This window comes from Gallinula chloropus (assembly GCF_964237585.1).
Source record: "Gallinula chloropus genome assembly, chromosome: 17".
NCBI classification, from domain to species: Eukaryota; Metazoa; Chordata; class Aves; order Gruiformes; family Rallidae; genus Gallinula; species Gallinula chloropus.
Genome location: NC_140102.1, coordinates 1386341 through 1407781, shown reverse-complemented (window position 1 = coordinate 1407781; position 21441 = coordinate 1386341). Strand labels below are relative to the sequence as shown.

The window sequence follows — 21441 nt, the reverse complement described above, 5'->3', positions numbered from 1 at the left end:
GCCCCTTTGTGTGCAGCTGCACCCCGAGGCGAGCAGGGGCAGCGGCGACGGAGCCGGGATGCGGGGATGGGGAGCTGGTACCCAGGGATGTGGAGCAGGACCCCGGGATGGAGAGCTGGTACCCAGAGATGTGGAGCTGGTACCCAGGGATGAGGAACTGGTACCCGGTGATGGAGAGCTGGTGATGGGGAGCTGGTACCCAGAGATGTGGAGCTGGTACCTAGGGATGGAGACCTGGTACCCGGGGATGGCGAGCTAGTACCCGGTGATGGAGAGCTGGTGATGGGGAGCTGGTATCCAGGGATGTGGAGCTGGTTACCCGGGGATGGAGAGCAGGACCCCGGGATGGAGATCAGCAGCCGGCCGGTGCCGAGGGCGGCGCGGGGCGATGTGTGCGCTGCCGCGGAGGCTCTGTGCAAACATGTTAATTTGTTTTCTTTCTTGCCTCGCCTTTCAGGGTAATTGGTTGCATTTGAAGCCTTTGTGAAAGCTTTTGATTATAGTAATTTCAGCAGCGCGATCTACCCTGGATTCCTTCGTCAGATTCTTTCACAGCTCCGGCGCTCGGGGCTGTAATTACGGAGCGGCGCACGCCTGGACGCCGCGCACGCTGCCACTGGCCGGGCGCTGGGTGGCCGGGGGCTGCCACCGTAACCAGGGGGGGCTCCCCTGTGAGCTCCCGTGGGATGGGGCAGCAGGAGCCGTGCCAGGCACTTGGGGAGCTTTGGTCTCTGCGCTGTTGAGTTTGTCAGGTCTCAGCTGGGGATGTGGGTGCTGCATGTGTGTGCCAGGCTGGGCTGCAGACTCGTTGGGGTCCTGGGTGCTGTTACTTGCTGCTCTGGAGGTTTCCTTGGAGCTGCTTGACTTTTATCACCTGTTTGATCCTGTGTCTGCTGGGGCTGGGACCAAAAGCCCCTGAGCATCCGGCTCTCACTGCTGGCAATGGTGGGCAGCTCGGTGGGCTCATCCCCCCATCCCAGCCCCTCTCCCCCCATCCGTGAGCAGGATGGAAAAGCACAGTGTGACCAGGTTAGATGAGTGTGGTTTTGCTGCAGGGAGCAGGGCAAAGCCCCCCCCCACCCCAGTGCAGTGTGCCCCCTGCTCCCCACCACTGGGCATGGTACCAAATGAGCAGCGATACGTATGTATGGGCACTGCCAGGACCCCGGTGTACGCAGCCAGCACTGGGCTCTGCCAAAACCCTGATGGCACCTGTGTGGGACCCTGACCTTTGCTAACAGGGTCACCCCCCCACTTCCTCACTCCTGGCACTTCATTCCCAGTGCCATGGAATGACCTTCTGGGCAGCAGCGTGCCAGCCTCTGCCGCTTCCAATTACCCACGCCTCTTCGGTGCCACAGCCTCTCCTCACCCACTGGCGGCACGGGGTGGGGAGGGGAAGACCCCCCCCCCCATCATCTTCCTCCCTGGCAGGATGGCAGCAGGCTGGGGGGATGCTGTCCCAGGGCGGTGCTGCCCGGGGCTCTGGCTGTCCTGCCCCGGGGCGCTGGAGACATTTGGGTTTCCAGGATCATTATTAACCTGTTGGAGAGCTGTTCCCGCTCGCAGCTAAAATAGATCTTTAATCTCTGCCCAAAATAGCTGGGCTGATGAGAGGCCTCCTTAAAGCTGACACATAAATTTAACCAGGCTGCCCGAGCCCGCACGGGGACGTCTGTGACTGCTCAGCACCACCCGCCCAGGGCCCTTTAATCCCATCGCTGCAGACACATCCCATACCTTATTCTGTCAGGCCCCTTGTACCAGTCTGTCGGGTCCCCAGCCACCCACTGCTCACCCATCCCAGTTTTCCCAGCTGCACTCACGAGGAAAAGGATTTTTTGAGGGTTTTTTTTTGGATGTTTTCTGACTGGTGGAAGGAGGTTGTCCATGGAGCCGCCCTGGGAGCAAAAACCTGGGTGCTGGGTGGGATGGGAGTGAGCCTTAAGGTAGCCACACCACCTGCACTAATTCTGCACTGTCCTTGGTGCTGTGCCATGCCGTGGGCTCTGTGACACCCAAAAACATCCCATCCTGCCAGCAGCGAAATGTTTCCTCTGTAAATGAAGTTGGGCTCTGGGGATGCTGTGAATGGGGATGGTCACGGTGTTGGAGGGGCAGCCACCCCCCCAGTTGGGGCTGAGATGGGGCGCAGGCAGTGCCCAGTTCTGCCTGTCTCCCCGGGTGCCTTCTGGTGTCCCCAGTGCTGGAGGGGGGACAGTATTGTCCCCATGCTCAGGTTTGGCTCGTGTGCCTGCATCCCTGGCAGGGTGTGTGCATCCTCTGCTCCCTGGGCTGGTCCCTGTGAGCTCTGTCTCATCCAGGGGGGATGATGGAGAAATGGGGAGACAAAGGACCCCGGGCGGGGTCCAGCTGCCAGTGTCAGACCCACAGGCTGAGGGTGCAGCTCTCCTTGGTGCCACCCAGGCCCTGGGCTCACCACAAGGCACCATCCCAATGTCTTGGGGGGCCAGGAGAAGCCGCTCAGCCAGCACAGGTCGCTCCCTGAGCCCCCTTCTTCCCCCCACCCATCACCCCAGCGAGATCCCCAGCAGCAAAATAATCACTTCCAACATCATTATCCGTTGCAAACCCCGGCTTCCAATTTTAATCAGAGGAGCTGGTGTTGCTTTAAGATCCGCGGGTTTTAAAGATCACAAGAGGGGTTAGAGAAAATTACCCTTGACTCTTACATGCTAATGTAATCTCTAACCAGATCTGCGGCGCTGCAGCTAAAATTGCTTTTTAGATTAACATTTAATTATTAACAGGGCCCCCTGAAAGGCCCGGGGCTGGAGCAGGCAGAGGGGAGCGGATTAGCCGGGCTGGATGGAGCGTGGGGCGGGCGAGGGGAAGGTGGCGGCGCGGCCGGCAGCACCGTGCGTGCCGTGCTTTGTCGCAGCCCTCAAACTTTCCCTCTGTGTTTTATCTGCTGCTCCCTGGGATTTATGGTGGGGGTGACCTTTCCTGTGCCCCCCCCTCCCTTCCCCGGGGTGGGGCTGGGCTGCGGTGTGGCATCGCTCGCCGAGCATCCGCTGCGTTGTGTCCCTGCGGCAACCCCACCGCCTCGGACAGGGAACCCTAAATCTGCCACTGGATGGGGCGTTGGGAGCGAGCTGGCCAAGAATTCCCTGGCCAAAAATTCCCACTTGCCCTGGGGTAGGGTGGGCACCCTCTGTGTGCCAAGGGGAAGCCTTCCTCTGTCCTCGCCCTTGCGTGAGGGATGCTGAGGAGGGATGCTGAGGAGGGGTACTGAGGAGGGATGCTGAGGAGTGATGCTGAGGGGGGGTACTGAGGAGGGATGCTGAGGAGGGATGCTGAGGGATGCCAGTGTGCATGGGGCTGACACTGATGGCCGTTGGCAAGGGGAGCTCCCTGGATGGGTGGTGGGTTTCTGCTCCGTCCCAGCAGTGTGGGGCAGGGGGGACAGGGACAGGAGGGTCCCTGGTTGTGGCAGGTCACCCTGGCTCTGTGGTGGGAGGGTCTGTGGTACTCGGCACACTGGAGGTTTTGCTTGATTTATTGGTGCTGTTGGCTCGTGAGGGGCCCTGCCAGCCTTGGCCTCTCTCCCTTGCTGTCTGTCTGTCTGTCTGGCAGAAGCCTCTCATGCCTCTCCTTGCCAGGGTGACCCAGTCACCTCCTCTCCTTCTGCTGAACCCGGTGCTGTCATTTGATAGCCAGGGGTGGGAGGACACAGCAGTATGGCTCACACAGCTTTGCAGCATCCCCATTCCTGCCTCCCCTCCTCTCCTAGCCCCCCCCCAAAACCCCTTTGTATGGCTTTGTGCCCAGGGCAGGACGTGCCCAGGATCCTCCATCCCTTACTTTTCCCAGCAAGAGGGGGTGCTCCTGCCCGACCCACTGCCCGGGGCTGCTCCTGCCTCCCCCCTGTGCTCAGCCAGGTCGGGCTGAGACTTCCAAAGTTCCTTTCCATCCCCCCCCTCCCTGCTCCTCCCGTCACATTTCCCTTTATCTAAATCCTCGCCTGCGAAAGCCTCTATTGACAGCTGCACCGGCCTTATCTTGCCGGAGGGACCTTCGCGGGGCTCTCGGAGGAGATAAGCCCGACTTATCAGCCGCTGATGTCAGAGGAGGTGCCAAACCCTCCCGTCACTGGGGGGGGCTTTAGACATAGGGGAGGGTGTGTGGGGGGGGTATTTTTTTTATTAAAGTCACAAAGACCTTGGGCTTAAAAATAGTGTGATGGAGAGATAGGGCTTCAAGATTAGCTGGGGGCGGGGTGTGAGGTGGGAAGGAGCATGTGGAGAGGGGCTGGGAAGGGTGGAGGGGTCGATGCTGGGGCTGGGGAGATGTGTTGTGGGATTGCAGGGCTGGGAAGGATGGAGAGGGCGATGCTGGGGAGCAGTGCTGTGGCATGCACGGGTGGGAAGGATGGAAGGGGTGATGCTGGGAAGCGGTGCTGTGGGATGCAGGGCTGGGAAGGGTGGAGGGGGTGATGCTGGGGCTGGGGAGATGTGTTGTGGGATTGCAGGGCTGGGAAGGATGGAGAGGGCGATGCTGGGGAGCAGTGCTGTGGCATGCACGGGTGGGAAGGATGGAAGGGGTGATGCTGGGAAGCGGTGCTGTGGGATGCAGGGCTGGGAAGGATGGAGGGGGTGATGCTGGGGAGCGGTGCCATGGGATGCAGGGCTGAGGCTCTTGGGGGACCCTGTTTCAGGTGTCCCCAAGGGACCCCACTCCTGACATCCTGGAGAGCCGGGTGCTGTCCCCGTGGGCTGTGCCGTTGGCAGGGGGGCTGGGTAGAGGCCGTGCAGACTCGGGGCTGTTTGGCAAAACTGCTGAGTGTTGTCTTTCCTGCCTGGAAGAGCCAGAGCAGCTTGAACTAAATCGGATCCTGCTGATTGGAATTAGTTCAGATGCAGATGGAGCTAACTAAGCCGGCGCTAAGCGTTCGGACAGCCCAGCGCCCAATTCCCCTCAGCTGATTCAGGGGCTTTTGGAGCTGCGTTAACAAAGCATCACCAGGGCACAGATGCCCATTGTGCCGCCCACCCTCACGCCTACCAGGGTTTTAGGGGCTTGGAGGGGTGCCCAGCACCCCGAGGGACAGTGTGGAGGTCAGGATGGCTCCGGGAGGGTGCTGGGCTGTGCGTGTGCCTGGGGGCAGCTCCCCAGCATCAGTCCCTCCATCCTTCCCAGCCCTACAGCCCATGGCACCGCTCCCCAGCATCACACCCCAGGCCCAGGTCTGAGAGCCCCCCCCGTGCCATGATGGGGATGTCCTCATGGGACCTGCATTGCTGGACCCCCCCCAGGGGTGGGGGTCCCAGCACCCCCTTCCCCAGGCACTCAGGCCCAGAACAGAGGCTGCAGCCTCACCCTTCCGCCTTATTTGGTGCCCCACCGGTGGCTGCATCCTGCTCCATGGGGATCGCTTGGCCCCTCCGCTCGCCCTGTGCTGCCCCTTCCCCTGGGTCCCTTCTCCCTGTGCTCAGCCCCATTTTCCCCGGGGACTGGCCGGGACCTGAAGTGCCTCCGACAGCCACACGAGCCGCCCACGGAGCCTGTGGCCGCTGGGGACACGGGGCAGCGTCCCGGTGACCGGTGACGTCCGCCCGCTAATCGGCCAGATGGTGACAGCCGGTGGGATGCCACCCCCGGGGTCACTGCGTAGGTGAGGCTCAGGTGTGGTGGCAGCCGGTGCCGCCAGCCCCCCGCGCTGCAGCCACCCTGAGCTGGGACATGGGGAATGATGGAAGGGGCAATGCTGGGGAGCGGTGCCGTGGGATGCAGGGCTGGGAAGGATGGAGGGGGTAATACTGGGGAGCGGTGCTGTGGGATACAGGGCTGGGAAGGATGCAGGGGGTGATGCTGGTGAGCAGTGCCATGGGATGCAGGGCTGGGAAGATGGAGGGAGCGATGCTGGGGAGCAGTGCCATAGGATGCAGGGATGGGAAGGATGGAGGGGGTGATACTGGGGAGCGGTGCTGTGGGATGCAGGGCTGGTAAGGATGGAGGGAGCGATGCTGGGGAGTGGTGCTGTGGGATACAGGGCTGGGAAGGATGGAGGGAGTGATGCTGGTGAGCGGTGCTGTGGAATGTAGGGATGGGAAGGATGGAGGGAGCGATGCTGGTGACCAGTGCCATGGGATGCAGGGATGGGAAGGATGGAGGGAGTGATGCTGGTGAGCAGTGCTGTGGGATGCAGGGCTGGAAGGATGCAGGGGGTGATGCTGGTGAGCAGTGCCATGGGATGCAGGGCTGGGAAGATGGAGGGAGCGATGCTGGGGAGCAGTGCCTTGGGATGCAGGGATGGGAAGGATGGAGGGAGATGCTGGGGAGCAGTGCTGTGGGATGTGGGACTGCAAGGGATGGAGGGAGCAATGCTGGGGAGCGGTGCTGTGGGATATGGGAAGGATGGAGTGAGTGATGCTGGGACGCAGTGCTGTGGGATGTGGGGCTGGGAGGGATGGAGGGGACGATGCATCCCACAGGGACAACCTCAGCCACCACCGCAGCTTGTCCAGCGCGTGGCAGGGAAACCGAGGCACGCTGCGAGCAGGGCTGCGTAATGAACCCCGAGTCCCGGCGGGGAGAGAGGCGAGAGCTCCCTGGCAGTCAAGTGCGCTCAGCCTCTGAATAAGCAGCACTTCATTCCCTCCTCAAACTGTATAATTTCTGCCTGATTGTAATGGCATATTTTAAAATTACCAGAAATCGAAGCCAGAAAATGGATCCGGCTGCTTTTACCGCGCGCTGCGTTAACAAAGGAGATGTAATGCATGAAATAAAAACACCTCCCTGCCCCCCTCCTCCTCCTCCTCTTCTTCCCCCCCCCTCTTTTTTTTTTTTTTTAAGACAGTAATAGGAGAAAATTGGTTTTGAAACTGAATAAAAGTCCCTTTCAGAGGAAATCATTTCTTTCAGGGTACCTTTGCTGCAAGTAAAATAGTGAATAATGAAAGGTGGTTACATGATTGTCTTTCATTTAGAGAGCGCGAGGACAGATGGAATCTGGGAGAGATGCACGATTGGAATAATTGCATGGTAACAAGGCGCTTGTTGTGAAATTAGTATCTTAAGAAAGTAGTGAAAAAAGGCTTTTACTCATGAATACTTCATTATTAGGAGAAAACAGCACAATTTGGGTTCTCCAGACACCTGCTCGGCATTAGATGACTTCCTCCTCCTCCCCTCCTGCTCTTCACACCTTTCGCTAGCAAGTCTCTCCCTCGCCCTGTTTGTGATGTGGAGGGGGGACGGGATGATGAGGCGAGACACCCCCCCCCCTCCAGCCCCCTCGGGCAGAGCTGGATCACCGCCCCGATGCCTGGATGTCCCCATGGCCAGCCTGGGGATGAGCCCAGCGCCTGGGACCCTCCCCATGCCCTGGCAATGGGGGCCCAGGGCAGGAGCAGCGTGGCAGTGCACCCGGGGTGGTTCCCAGGGATGATGTTGAAGCTGGCAGAGCGGGGAGAGCCCGGAGCTTTGCTTGGGGAACATCGTCCTTGCCTTGGTGCTGACAGCCACAGGGCTCTGCTGAAGGCACCACACTGCTGGGAAAGGTCTCTGCTGCCACACAGCTCCAGGAGGAGATGGATCCCACCCCCATGATGTGACAGATCCCACCACCCAGCCAGGACGCCCAGGCGTGGGGGAACCTTCCTCTGGGCAGAGCAGCGGACGGCTCCGAAGCCACGCCACCAGGGGCTGGGCACCGCTGCCGGCTCTGCTGCTGCTCCAGCCTACCTCTCCCTGCCCTCTCTCCGAGCGGGAACATCCCTCCCCGCGCCAGCCGGAGCAGTGGGAGGGTGTCAGCAGCAACTGGTTATCATTCATGCCCTCGGCGGCGGCTCGTGAAGGATGTACAATTAGCAGAGCGGTGGCGGCGATGACTTTGGCCTGACCCCTCCAGCTTTTGTCAAGCAGATTTTGGTGCCAGCTGGGAGCTGGCGACAGATCCCGGGCCCCCCGAGTGGGATTTGAACGCTGTCTATTCCCAAACCTTGGCTGGAGCCCGGCGGGAGCCGCTCTTCACCGGGAGCCACCGGCTGGCACGCCGGCAGAGTGGTCTGGCACCGTGCGGCTGCCAGGAGCCTGGTGCTGGAGGGATGCTCCAGCTCTGCCCTGTTCCCAGTGGGAAGGGTGGGAGGCTCTGAATGGGGAGCACAGACCCCCACCAAGACCCCTGTGTTTGGTTTCCATCCATTTATTTAAGGCTTTCTGAGTTATCCTGACTCCAAAGGAGTGGGGGCTGTGAGCATCCTGTGCCCACGGTCTGTGCTGGGAGTGGGTGGGCAGGCAGGAGGGCAGCTGGGTGGGCAGGGGGGTGGCTGGGTGGGCAGGGGGGCAGCTGGGTGGGCAGGAGGAGCATGGTGGGACATTGTCCCCGACCTCCCTAACCACCTCTTCTCTTGGCAGGGCGCAGGCCGGCGGCGCTGCCCGCCCCCAGACCCAGACCATGCTGGCGTGTCTGCAGAGGACCCAGAACCCCCCAGCCCAGCACCTCGCCTGCCCCAACAAGGCGCTGGAGCCACGCAAGTGTAAGTGCCCAAGGGGCCAGAGGGGGGCAAGGAGGGGGCAAAGGAGGGGGGGGACATGGATGACACACGCGTGTGCCCACTGCAGTGCTGCTTCTCTTATTGAAGAAGACATTTGTTTAACTGATAATTAAAAAGAGCAGGAGAAGCCAAGGAAGGGGGGGGGATGATGGGGGTGGGGAGGAAGGAGGCAAGATAAGCAAATTAAATTGGGTCGCTCTGCTTGATAAGTGGAACTTCGGAAGATGCTGCCTGGGAGCAGCAGCAGTGAAGGATGCTGCCATCCCCTGCTCCCCCAGCCCCCCAAACCTCCCCATCCCTTCCCCAACCCCCCCCTAATTACTTTCCCCAGGAGCTGGCCTTTCAGATAAGCTGTAAACTAGTTACATTAAAATGGGATCCAAAAGGTCACTCCAGCAAAGCACCTGTCTCTCTCCCAGCCTTTGTCTCTCAATCCCAACCATGATTAAATGTATATTTAATGAGCCTGCTTTAGGCAGGCGTGTTTGACCTCCCTGGCTGGGAAAGGCGCATTAAGATTCCCGGGTGATGAATGTGTGTTTTAAAGAGGGGAGTGGATATTTTTCTGCTGGTCTCAGTTGGATTTTTAAACATTGCTGGCTGAAGACAAATCAGCTGCTGGAGCTGGGCTTGTTAGGCTGCCACAGCCCCCGGGCGTTTGTTTAATGATCCCTGTTTTCCTGGGGATGTGCTTTGCCCTCTACCTGGGTACCACCCCCCCCCAGTGATGCAGCTGGGTGTGGGGTTCAGGTGATGCTCAGACCCCCCCCCCAGCATCATTCTGGAGGGGTTTGGACCCGCTGGCAGCTGGGAAGGTTGTTTTTTAGGTGAAGCTCTGCCAGACCAGAGGCAGGGTGATGGGCACCCATGTATCCCAGCATTCCAGGGGTGGGTGCACGGCAGAAATCCCCAGGGGCAGGCAGGATCAGTGCCCCCCCACACTGTTTGCACCCATTGGGGTGTTGAGTTGGCAAAGTGGGTGAGTGGGTGGGTGCATGGACATCCCCTTCCTCCCTGCTCCGTGGGCTTGAACTGCATCAGAGCTTGTGGAGCCGCTCGGGTCTCCTGATGAGCGTTGGGAAGGAAAATGGTCCTTGGTCTTGAAAGAGGATTCATAACCCATCACACTGGAGTGATGTGGGGCTGGCGTGGGGCTGGCATGGGGCTGGCATGGATCTGGCATGGGGCTGGCATGGGGCTGGTGTGGGGCTGGTACAGGGCTGGTGTGGGGCTGGTGCAGGGCTGGTGTGGGGCTGGTGTAGGGCTGGTGTGGGGGTCTGGCTCCCATCGTGCCTCATCACCACAGGGTAGTTAGCTCAGCCATTCCCACACAGCCCAAGACCCACGGAGCAGGATGAGCCTGGCCAGGGCTTTCCGGGGATGGAGCTTGGCTCAGAGCGGGGGCTTCTCATGCCAGAGGGATGCTGAGGAGCAGCACCCCAGGGATGGGACCTGTGAGCACCCTTGGGGTGGGGGGGTTGATGCTCCCCAGCTTTTCCTGCCCTGCCGGAGACCCTTGCAGGGAAGATGCTGAAGGAGGGAGGTTTTGGGGAGCCAAAGCCCATGAGTGGGGATACCACATGGGCAGGTGGGGAGAGCTGCTGGGTGGACAGGTTGAGAGGTCTGGCATTGAGCTGAGCCCCGGCATGCACTGGGGACCGAGGGGAGCATCCTCAGGGCTAGATGGTGCTTACCCACCACCTCCAATGCATCCCCCTTCCCCGAGGTGGGCAGCGTGTGGCAGCGACCCATCTGGACCCCCGTGCTGTGCTCACCTCTGGCCACCACCAGCCCAGGTCCCCTTAATCACAGCTTAGTGAGGGGCCAACACTGCGTGTCATGCTCCTCCCCACCTCCCACCAGCGCCAGTTAAACCCCGGGTGACATCCAGGGCCACACACCCAGGTCAGAAGACATATGTCACCTGCAGTGAGCCCAGCACAGAGGGGCCGCTGAGCCCAGCACCCCGCCGCCCCCTCCCCGCCCGCCTCGGTGACCGGCAGCGATCGCGTTCCCTTAAAGCGAGGCGCAGTTTAGAAGTGCCTCTGATTACTTAATTTGCTCCTGAGTATCTCAGTAATTATCTTTATGGGTCTTATTTCTGTCCTCTGGCATTGTTTCTGTCGATGTTAAATGAGTCTGGCTCCCGGCGCGCTGGCCGTCTGGCCCGGCACCACTGTGAAATCCTATTACCCTGCCCGCGCCGCTGATTAATTTTTGTATTAATTTCACCTAAAAGGTGAGCTGACTAATTCTCCTGCCCGTGCTGGGAGCCCACAGCCCCCGTGCCTTCAACCCCTCAGGTTCTGCCCCTTGGCTTTCCTGCTAATTACCCTCCCCTGGTCTTGGTGGCCCCCGGCGACAGCGCGGCCACGTCCCTGCGGGCTCGGTGCATCCCACCAAATCCATCCCAGCGAGTGCTGTAGGTGACTTTGCTCAGTGCTGCTGGCTTCTCACAGCAGCCTCCTGCCCTTGCCAGTAACACTGGGGCTGCACCACAGGCGACGGTGCATCCTCAGTGCATCCTCAGTGCATCCTCGGTGCATCCTCGGTGCATCCTCAGTGCATCCTCAGTGCATCCTGGGTGCATCCTGGGTGCATCCTCAGTGCATCCTCGGGAGGGGATGCGGGAGGCAGCGGCAGGGTGCTGGGAGCCCTGCCAGCCCCTGCCCGCCTCCAGCCCTGGAGCAGGAGCCTGCGGAGCAGCAGCGTCCTCAGGAAAATATCACGTCCAATTAACTCCAGCAGCCTGGTCCCTTTTGATTTCATTCCGTGTGCGTTACAGGAATCCTGAGCTTTATTTAAATTATAAATCAAATAACGCCGCTCTCGCCTTGGCCACGCTCTCTGCTGCTCCTGCTCTCTGCAGTCATGTAGCACTGGCTTATATTTAATTAAATGTTACTTTCCATGTGCCCTCCTCCTGCCCGCACTGCGCTGCCAGCAGCCCCGGGGATGGGCCTGTGGTGGGATGGGGATGGGATGTGTGAGGTCTGTGTGGAGCTGGGAGGGATGGAGATGGGATGTGTGAGGTCTGTAAAGAGCTGGGAGGGATGGGGATGGGATGTGCAGGACCGTATGGAGCTGGGAGGGATGGGGATGGGATATGTGGGGTCTGTGTGGAGCTGGGAGGGATGGGGATGGGATGTGTGGGGTCTGTATGGAGCTGGGAGGGATGAGGACGGGATGTGCAGGTCTGTATGGAGCTGGGAGGGATGAGGATGGGATGTGCAGGTCTGTATGGAGCTGGGAGGGATGGAAATGGGATGTGCAGGTCTGTATGGAGCTGGTAGGGATGGGGATGAGATGTGTGGGGTCTGTACGGAGCTGGGAGGGATGGGGATGGGATGGTCCTGTGGGCCCCCCCCCCCCATTCCCTCGGACAGTGTGAAACAGCTCTGCAGGGGGGGCTTGAACCCTCCCAGAGCTCTGGGGGGGTGTGAAAACACCTTGAGATGTGATGGGCAGGGCTGAGAGAGCAGCAAAGCTCTGGGACCCCACTTTGGGGTCATGCCCTTCAGGGTCACCCACTTTGGGGCCACCCACCCCGCTCCCCCCTCAGCCTCTCATCAGCGATAAAACCTTTTAATTGCACGTGGGCTCCCATCAGCAGGGCCTCCCACACACCCCTGAACCCCCATTTTCATTTCGTGAGTGGTCACACAGGAGTGGAAGGAGGTCAGTCCTTTGGGTCTGGGCTGCTGGGAGGGGGCTGGGGAGCGCTGGGTATTTATCTCTGCGCCATAAAAAGGCTTCAATTAACTGCTGGGCCCAGAATGTGCTGGGGATTTGCACTTTCCCTGCCAGGAAACGCTGCAAAAACACTTTTCCATCCGTCACGTGTGTGGTGGGAGATGGATGGGTGAAAGGAGGGGGGGTCTGGGCACCGCTCGGCTCTGGGGCAGCCTCTCTGGGCAGGATGTGTCCCACTGGGTTTGGGCTTGGGGTGGGCAACTCTCTGCAACCTGTCATCACATGGTGATTTGGTGTGTGACGGGGCTGGGGGGCTGCTGGGATGGGCTGGGGGACAGCTGGGATGAGCTGGGGGGCTGCTGGCCACGGTGGGGTCCCTCCCAGGGTCCCCTAAGTGGCTGTGTGGGCTCTAGGAGTGGCTTGGGTGTCAGAAGGGTGGCATTGTGCTGGTGTTGGTGTAGTGCCAGGCTGGCATTGGCAGGGAGCGCTGGGTCAGTACCAGGACGGCACCGGGACAGCATCAGGGTGGCACTAGGATGGCACTGGATGGCACTGGGACAGCGTCACGGTGGCACTGGCATGGCATCAGGGTGGCACTGGGGCAACACTGGGGCAGTGCTGGGATGGCATTGGGGTGACACAGGGTTTGCATTGGGGTGGCATTAGGGTGACAGCAGAGGGGGCAGCACCGGGGCATCCTCACAACTGGCCTCCCCGTGTGCCTCCCACCTGATGCTGTTTGCCTTTGCCATGCTGGTTGATGGCATAGCATGGCATGGCATGGCATGGCATGGTACGGCACGGTGCAGCATGGCATGGCACAGCATGGCATGGCACGGCATGGTACGGCACGGTGCAGCATGGCATGGCATGGCATGGCATGGCATGGCATGGCACGGCATGGTATGGCAGGGCATGGCACAGCACGGCATGGCACGGCATGGCATGGCGTGGCATGGCATGGTACAGCACGGTGCAGCATGACATGGCATGGCATGGCACGGCACTGTGCAGCAGGGCATGGCACAGCACAGCACAGCATGGCATGGCATGGCATGGTATGGCACGGCATGGCATGGTACAGCATGGCACAGCACAGCACGGCACGGTACGGCATGTCATGGTACGGCATGGCATGGCATGGCATGGCATGGCATGGCACAGTATGGCACGGTGCAGCATGGCATGGCACGACATGGCACGGCACAGCATGGCATGGCATGGCATGGTGCAGCATGGCATGGCACGACATGGCACAGCATGGCACGGTAGAGCGGCGGCAGCGCGGCGGCGGCAGCACTAATACCTCGTGGAGGAGACAAATGGGAAGTGACACGTGTGTGTGTAGACGGGTATTTGTGGTGACGCTTTGACTGCAGATAATAAAGTGCTCGCCCTGGGGTGATCCAATCCAGCAGCCGCCGTGGCACAGCCGCGCCGAGCGGCAGCAGGGAGGGGGGGAAGGGGGGGGAAGGAGAAGAGGCCCGTCTGAAGTGACATGTCAGCCGAAAAAGGGAGCGTGTGAAGGGCTCTGAGCATCTGGGGACGGCGGCGCCGGCGCTTCCCTTTGTGCTTTGTCATGAGTTTTGTTGTCTCTGAGGATGACTGCTCTGCCACCTCCACACCTCCCCGTGGAGCTCTCCCGCTGCCATTCCTGGAGCTGGGGGTGAATTTAAGCCCCCAGAGCTGGGGGCACCTTGGTTTGGGCTCGTGGGGATGAGGATGCTCTGCTGGTCGGGGTGGGGGGGCAGGGGATGCTTTTGTCCTGGCTCCGTGCCGGGGGCTGGGGCGTGGGGGTCCTGCAAGTGAGATGGGGGCGGCTCTGTGGGAGGGGATGTGGCATCTCTGGGTGCTGGTCCGTGGGGGGCTGTGCTCAGAGCGGGGGGCTGGGGACCACGCTGGGCCCCCCACCACATCCGCCGCGGCGCGGTGGCCTCAGCGCCACCCATCCTGGGGACACCGTCACCATAGAAACCACTGCACTTGGCAGGGTGGGAACGCTGGTGCAGTGTGACAGCAGCCCAACCTGCCTGGTGCAGAGCGAGTGGTGTGGGGGCGATGGGGGGGTGGGCAGAGCTGGCAGACCCCCTCTTCCCTGGCTGCACCCCAAAAATGGCTCGAGGGGGGCGTGGGACCTGCACCAGCTCCTGCGGCTGCAGTCCCCAGGGTTGGGAGCTGCACATCCCCGTGCCCACCCACAGGTCACCCTGGGGCTGGGCAGGACAGCATCCCCCTCATGACCCCCCCTCCAGCTCCTTGGGGGACCCCCTAAGGTCCTTCTGGGAGCTGCTGCCTGCGGGGTGGGGGCAGCTGGTTCCTGCCCAGGCATCTTCTCCCCCTGGGACTGGACCCAAACTTCCAGGACTATTTATTCGTCAGCTGTACCAGGTTTTGTTTGTTTTCTCCCAACTATTTCCCAAATATTTAGGTTCCCTCCAAGTGTTGGGCAAATATTTAAGTTTCCTCCAAGTGTTTTGCAAATATTTTGGGTTCAGCTCTTGGGAAATCTGCTCTCAGTGGTGCAGGCAGAGAACAAGGGGATTCCTGGAGCTTCCTGAAGCAGGGAACACACTGGGGTGTCCTTGCTGCGAGGGGAGCTGGGAGCCTGGTCCCAAAGCCCCAGGACGAGCTCTTGGCTCTTGCAGGGTTTAATTCATCCCCATGCTGCAGGGGACATGGGGACACGGATGCTGTGCCACATCTCAGGTCTCCAGCATCTCCTCCTGCCTCCTCTCAGCATCACTCCCCTTCCCACCCGCTCCCACCCCTTTGAAAATTCAAATTCCTGCCTAATTCCTGCCCTTTTGTGCATTGAGCAGGAATGAAACACCAGGTCAGGGCTGGAAACACCAGGTCAGGGCTGGAAACATCAGGTCAGGGCTGGAAACACCAGCACTTCCCCGTACCCCAGGGGCAGGGGAGAGATGGGGAGGGTCCAGGGAGGATCAGGAGTAGGGGAGGGAGGGCGAGGACTGGCAGGATGCTCAGGGCAGGGCAAAGTGACCCCTGCAAGATGCCCCTTCCCAGGGCAGTGTGGCAGGTGAGACCCCGTGCAGGGAAGGTGTGAGGAGCAGCCAGAGCACACGGGTCAGCTGGGCTGTGGAAGGGGCACAGCTGGTGCCAAGCATCCTTCCCAGTACTGACAACCTTATTGGTGCTGAGCATCTTTCCTGGTGCCGAGCATCCTTCCTGGTGCCAAGCATCCTTCCCACCACCAAGCATCTGTCCTGATGCTGAGCATCCTTCCCAGTACCGAGCATCCTTCCCATTCTCGAGCATCCTTCCTGACGAAAAGCATCCTTCCCGATGCTGAGCATCCTCCCTGGCACCCTTTTGATCCCAGAGCTGCTTTAACTGAGCAGGCCCAGAGTGCCAGAGCCCGATGCTGCCGCTCCTGTGAGCTCCTCGGGTGCCGAATTGTTCTCCTGACTGACAGCTGAGCAGCCCAGACAGCTCTATTATTTCTATGGGGCCCGGGCCCCGCGGGCCTGCAATTTAGGTCTGCGCTATTAACCCTGCCTTGTTCTCCACTTTGTAACTGCTTTAGTGCCTTTAAAAGTGTACAGTTAAAATCAGGGTTAATTAGGGGCCCGGCAGCTGGGCTTCCTTGGAGCCCATTGTGTCCCAGAGGAGCCGGGGCCGGGGGTAATTGGGGACTGTTGTGGGTTTGTGTCAGCGACTCCTGTGCGGCACAAGCCCCGGGTTGGATCGTGGGCTCTGGTTAGGCCTGGTCTCTGCTGCCATGGGGGTGGCTTTGCTCAGCTTCCTTCCCCTCCTTCCTCCCCACCTTTCCTTCTTCCCTGGTCCTTGTGGGCTGTGGCTGCAGCTGGGCACAGTGTGGGGGGACGCTGGGAATGATGGGGATGTTGGGGGTGCCTGGCACGCTGGGGATGCAGGAGATGATGGGGATGATGGGGATGTGGGAGATGCCAGGGATACTGGGGATGCAGGAGATGCCAGGGATGCTGGGGATTTAGGAGATGCCGAATGCAGGAGATGCCTGGGATGCAGGAAATACCGGGGATGCTGGGGATTGAAGAGATGCAGGAGATGCCGGGGATGCTGGGGATGCAGGAGATGCCGGGGATGCAGGAGATGCCGGGGATGCTGGGGATGCAGGAGATGCCGGGGATGCAGGAGATGCCGGGGATGCTGGGGATGCAGGAGATGCCGGGGATGCAGGAGATGCCGGGGATGCTGGAGATGCCAGGGATGCAGGAGATGCAGGAGATGCTGGGGATGCTGGAGATCCCCATCAGGCATTTTGCACTGAGCCAGCTGCTCTGGGCACAGTGGGACTGGAGCTTCTCCCACCCAGACACCCAGATTTATTCGGGGTGGCGGCCCCGGTGTGGTGTGGGATTTACATCTGCGCCTCCAACCGGGTTTGGTGGCCAATTTGCTAAAGTAAAAAGTTGTTTAGCTGGAGGCGTAATCTCATAAGCCCGTGCTGCTGCCATTCTGCTGGCCTCTCCTTTCTGCCTGGCTTTCCAATAATGCTTGGAGCAGAAGCTCAGAGTAATATAAAAAGCCATCGGATTATTACTGCGGGCGATGCGCTTTCCATTTACAGTAATAAAATACTGAAGAAACAAAACAATTTAAAATTCCAATAAAATTCAAAACAAATCTTTGGCTGCTGAGCAGATTCAATTATTGAGCTGTTATTGAGTGCAGGCTGGAAAAATAGAGCGGGGCAGGGAGGGGGAAGGGGGAGCCTGGAGTTGGGGAGGGTTGGGGGGGATGCCGGCTGCATCCCATGGGAATGCCAGTGCGGGAGGGTGGGAGATGGGGAAGCATCTTCTGGGGGAAGTGGATGTTGGTGGGTGTCTGTCCCTGGATTGGCACAGGGTTGGGATTGGGGTGTGGAGGGAAGCGGTGTCGCTTGGTACCCTATGGCACAGCCCATCCTGGCGCCACGGCTCCCGTGGTCCAGGCTTGAGGAGGTGGGCAAACCTGGGTGGGTGTCAGGGCTGTGCCTGCGACGGGTGACGGCGGTGGCTCGGAGGAGAGTTTGCATCTCGCAGTAATTACAGCCCGTTAGAAAGCAGTAATTACTGTGGGGGGGAGCGCAGGAGCCGCCGGCACGCCGGGAGCCGCCGGCAAATCGGTCGCTCTGTAATTTTCCCGGCGGGGGTTCGGTGCGTCACCCTGAGATGTGACAACACAGCGAATTGGTGGCTTGTCACATCCAACCCAGCTGGCGCAAAGAGGCGACAAAGGCGGCTCCTGGCATCCCCCCCATACCCTAGCACCCCCCTTCCCCGGCTCAGCCGCAGAGCTCCCCCGGCACACGCTGGCTCCAGGGCTCGTGGGTGGGATGCCTGTAGCTGGGATGCCTATGGCCTGGATGACCGTGGCCAGGATGCCCGTGGCTGGGATGCCTGTGGCCAAGCTTAGCTTACCAGAGCAGACAGCTCTGCCTGGCCGGCAGCTCCGGGGGGCTGCATGGGGCCACCCCAAGAGCATCACCCGCAGACCCGGTGCTCAGGGATGGGGTTTTGGTGACTCACACCGAGGAGCCGTAGTGTCCGCGGGCGCTGCCGCCTCCCCCTCTCTCCCCCTCCAGCACTGGCCCCCTTTTTTTTAAATGATTTTTGCTGGGAAAGGAGCGTTTCTGTGGAATGGGCTCATTAGGGATTCTGCCAGTGTCACCGACTAATTAGTGTCATGTTAATTGAGTATTCACGATGCTGCCACCTCCAAGGACAGTGGTGCCGGCATGAAGGGGAATGCAGATGCGGTGCCGGGGCAGCGTGCCGTGCCGGTGCCGCCATGCAGATGGGGTCCCTCTCATGGTTCCCCAGTGCCCGCCAGCTCGTGGGGTGCCCATGCCCAGCAGCACCCAGCAGCACCCAGCAGCACCCATCGTGCCCATGCTGCTCGCTGGCTGGATGCTGGGTGGGTGCAGGAGCATCGCAGAGGTCGGAGGGTCTGTGCGTGGTGAGGATGGTGGCACAGCCCCGGTCACCACGTGCCCGTAGGGAGCTGCTGATGCAGTGCCTCCTGTCTCCCATTAAATCTTACTCAAAGGGCCTGGTTTTAATTGCTTTAATATACTCGTTAATAACGATGTCTATTTAAGGCACCTGTAAAAAGCCCATAACATCAGTGTAATGGGAGGCGAGGCTGGTGAGCGCTCTGCCGCGCTGCCCGGTAAATCACTGCTGTGCTGACGGAGGGGGGGGAGATGTGGCAGCCACGGCCTGGCTGCTGCACCTGCCTCCTGCATCTCCCTGCCTCCTGCATCTCCCTGGCCCCCCATCTCCCTGCATCCTGCATCTCCCTGGCTCCTGCATCTCCCTGACTCCATCATCTCCCTGGCCCCCCACCTCTCTGTCTCCATCATCTCCCTGCCTCCTGCATCTCCCTGGCCCCCATCTCTCTGGCTCCATCATCTTCCTGGCTCCCCCATCTCCCTGGCTCCCACATCTCTGGCTCCCCCATCTCCCTGGGCAGCGTGCTGCTGCTGGGAGAGGGGGTGGCATGGAGTCCTGCCGGTGCCCCAACCTCCCCCTGAGCCCCGGCTCTAACAACGTGCCCGGTTGCTCCTCGCACACCGAGGTGACAACTTGGTGAAGAGAGCTGAGTGTCCCTCATGGTGTGGATCTTCTGTGGAGACTTTGCCATCAGGAATTGCCAGTGCCTCCCCAAAGCTCTCCCCACAATCCCCATAGGGATGCTGGGTGCCTGCAGGTCCCCTTCCCCCAGGGCTGCGCTGCCTGGGAGCTGCCAAAATTGCCTGGCAGCAGGGGGAAGGGTCCCCAGGAGGGCTGGGGCTCCTTGGAATGAGGGGACCAGCCTCAAATCTCCCTGGTTTGACCATCCTTCCTGTACAAAACCTGGCTCCTGGCAGGCACTGGGTCCAGCATCCCCTGGGCGCAGCCAATGTCCCCTGTCAGGGACAGAGGTTTTGGGACCGGCGTGGGATCAGACACCCTCCCCCATGTGCCAGCCTGCGCGTGTGCGTGTGAGTGTGGAGATTTTAAGCACCTAATTTATTCCATCTATTAGATAGATTTTGTAGATTTAATCATTTTCACAGTTGGTGGCTCATTGGATACTCAAGATAAACTCCAAATGAAAGTATAATGGGTACGACAAATGAGTTTTCACACCAGAATGGCAGAAACTTGCTCAGGAAAGAGTTTGAAAGGAACAAAAATATATACATATATAATTTTTTTTCCCCTGCAGTGGCTTTTGCTGACTCCAGTAGGTTACCACAGTTAATTTCACCAGTTTTGTTCATCTGTAAAATTGCATAAAAGTGACATTTTTGTGCTCATTATAGGAACTGCTGATTTATGGCTGGTAAATGCGATGCTTTTCCATTTTTGGTGAGGTTCTCGTAGCAGCGCAAAGCACCCATGAAATTGCTTGTATAATGTAGTTTAAATCCAATCTCGGAGAAAGATTCCCCCGTTGGGTAAAGTGACATTTCCATTCTCCACACCGAGTTTATTTTAGGCCACTTAGAAGTGACTCCGTCAGCGGGAAGGGGGCAGGTCGGTGCCGTGACCTGGTTTTTGCCGGGAGCGGGTTGGGGATGGGGAAGTTGTGTGTGGGGGGGGAGGATGATGTGCGCCGGGTGCTCCCCCTTCCTCCTCCTCCTCCCCCTGGATTCACCCTACGCTTTGCTCTTGCAGGCGAGACGGCGGCACCCATGCATTCCCCGCGCTACCCCAGCCCTGCCGAGCTGGATGCCTACGCACAGAAGGTGGCCAACAGCCCGCTGACCATCAAGATCTTCCCCACCAACATCAGGGTACCCCAGCACAAGCACCTTAACCGGACGGTCAATGGCTACGACACCACGGGGCAGCGCTACAGCCCCTACCCCCTGCACGCCGGCGGCTACCAGGGTCTCCTGGCCATTGTCAAAGCCTCCGGCAAAAGCGTGGTGAAGAACTCGGAGGGGAAGCGGACTAAGCTCTCGCCCGCCCAGGTCGGCGTTGCTCCCTACCCCGCGTCAAGCACTTTAGCTCAAGGTCCCTCCTGCGCCGGGCAGCTGAGCTACCACGGCGGCCAGAAGCAGCTGGAGGGTCCCGTCCCCCCCAACGTGACGGTGGCAGCTTCGGTGCTGCCGCTGGCAGGCAGGAGCTTGGCCCTGCCGCCATCCAACCTGCCCTCCATCCAGAGCATCATCTACCAGATCAATCAGCAGTGCCAGGCGCAGGGTGCCCAGCCGGGCTGCCCGGCCGTGGTGGCCGCCAACCCCAGCCCGGCCAAGCACAGCGCCTTCCCCGGCGCTGCCGCCGCCGCCTACGCCGGCGCCGTCCTGCCCGAGTGCCGCAAGGGCTCCGAGCTGGCGCTGGGCTCCAACCCGGCCACGGCGCTGGGACCCAAGGCGGGTATCTACCCCGAGGGCATGGACTACCTGGTCTGGCAGCAGAAGCAGCAGCAGCAGCACCTGCGAATGTACAGCGGGGGCAGCGGCGGCGGGGGGGCCCTCAGCAAGTCCCCCGAGACGTGCGCGGGCGCCTCGCGCCCCTACGCCCTGGGCGGCGCGGCCGAGAAGGTGAGCTCGTCCCCCTTGAACTGCATGCACGGCAACTTCTCGGTGGGGCAGTACTTCGCCCCTCCTTGGAACAGCATCTTGGTGACCCCCAACAGCGACTGTTACAACCCGCCGGAGCTGGGGGCCGGGCCCCGCGAGTTGGGGGTACCCCCGGCCGAGGGGCTGCCCAGCAAGACCCTCTGCAATACCTCCATCCTCAGCAGCAGCCTCCAGTCCCTGGAGTATCTCATCAACGACATCCACCCGCCCTGCATCAAGGAGCAGATGCTGGGCAAGGGCTACGAGACCGTGTCTGTGCCAAGGCTCTTGGACCACCAGCACGCCCACATCCGCCTGCCCGTCTACAGATAAGGAACCGGCGCTGCTTTTCTTCCCAAACCCAGGGCCAAGGACTTCGGCACGAGCCGCGCACCCCCCCGGCACCGCGCGGGTCCTGGACCGTGGCAGCGAGGGCTGGGGAAGTGGGGTGGGGGTGGGGGGGGGAAACACGAGGAACAAGGGGTGGGGGGGAAAAAGGGGGTTCAGCTGCCGAAAGGGCTCCCGGGACACTGGCGTTTCACTGGGGTCCCCAGACTGGCTACACCCGCACCCCTCCGGAGGCCGAGGGCGGACGGACCGCTTGTCTCTGTAGCTCAGAAACCACTTGATCTCCACGAATGTGAACAGGGAATCGCTACGAGTTGCTGCTATCCAGGGAGAGGCAGA

The 21441-nt window shown here is 60.5% G+C and overlaps 1 protein-coding gene across 1 annotated transcript; it reads left to right on the top strand.

The window, feature by feature from the left end:
• Positions 1–8422: 8422 nt before the first annotated feature.
• On the top strand, positions 8423–21179 carry FAM222A (family with sequence similarity 222 member A; the record flags this gene model as incomplete). Its single annotated transcript, XM_084272149.1, has 2 exons — positions 8423–8504; positions 19865–21179. The coding sequence occupies 2 exons, from the start codon at positions 8423–8425 to the stop codon at positions 21085–21087; spliced, it is 1305 nt and encodes a 434-aa protein (XP_084128275.1). The 3' UTR covers positions 21088–21179.
• Between the last annotated feature and the right edge of the window lie 262 nt (positions 21180–21441).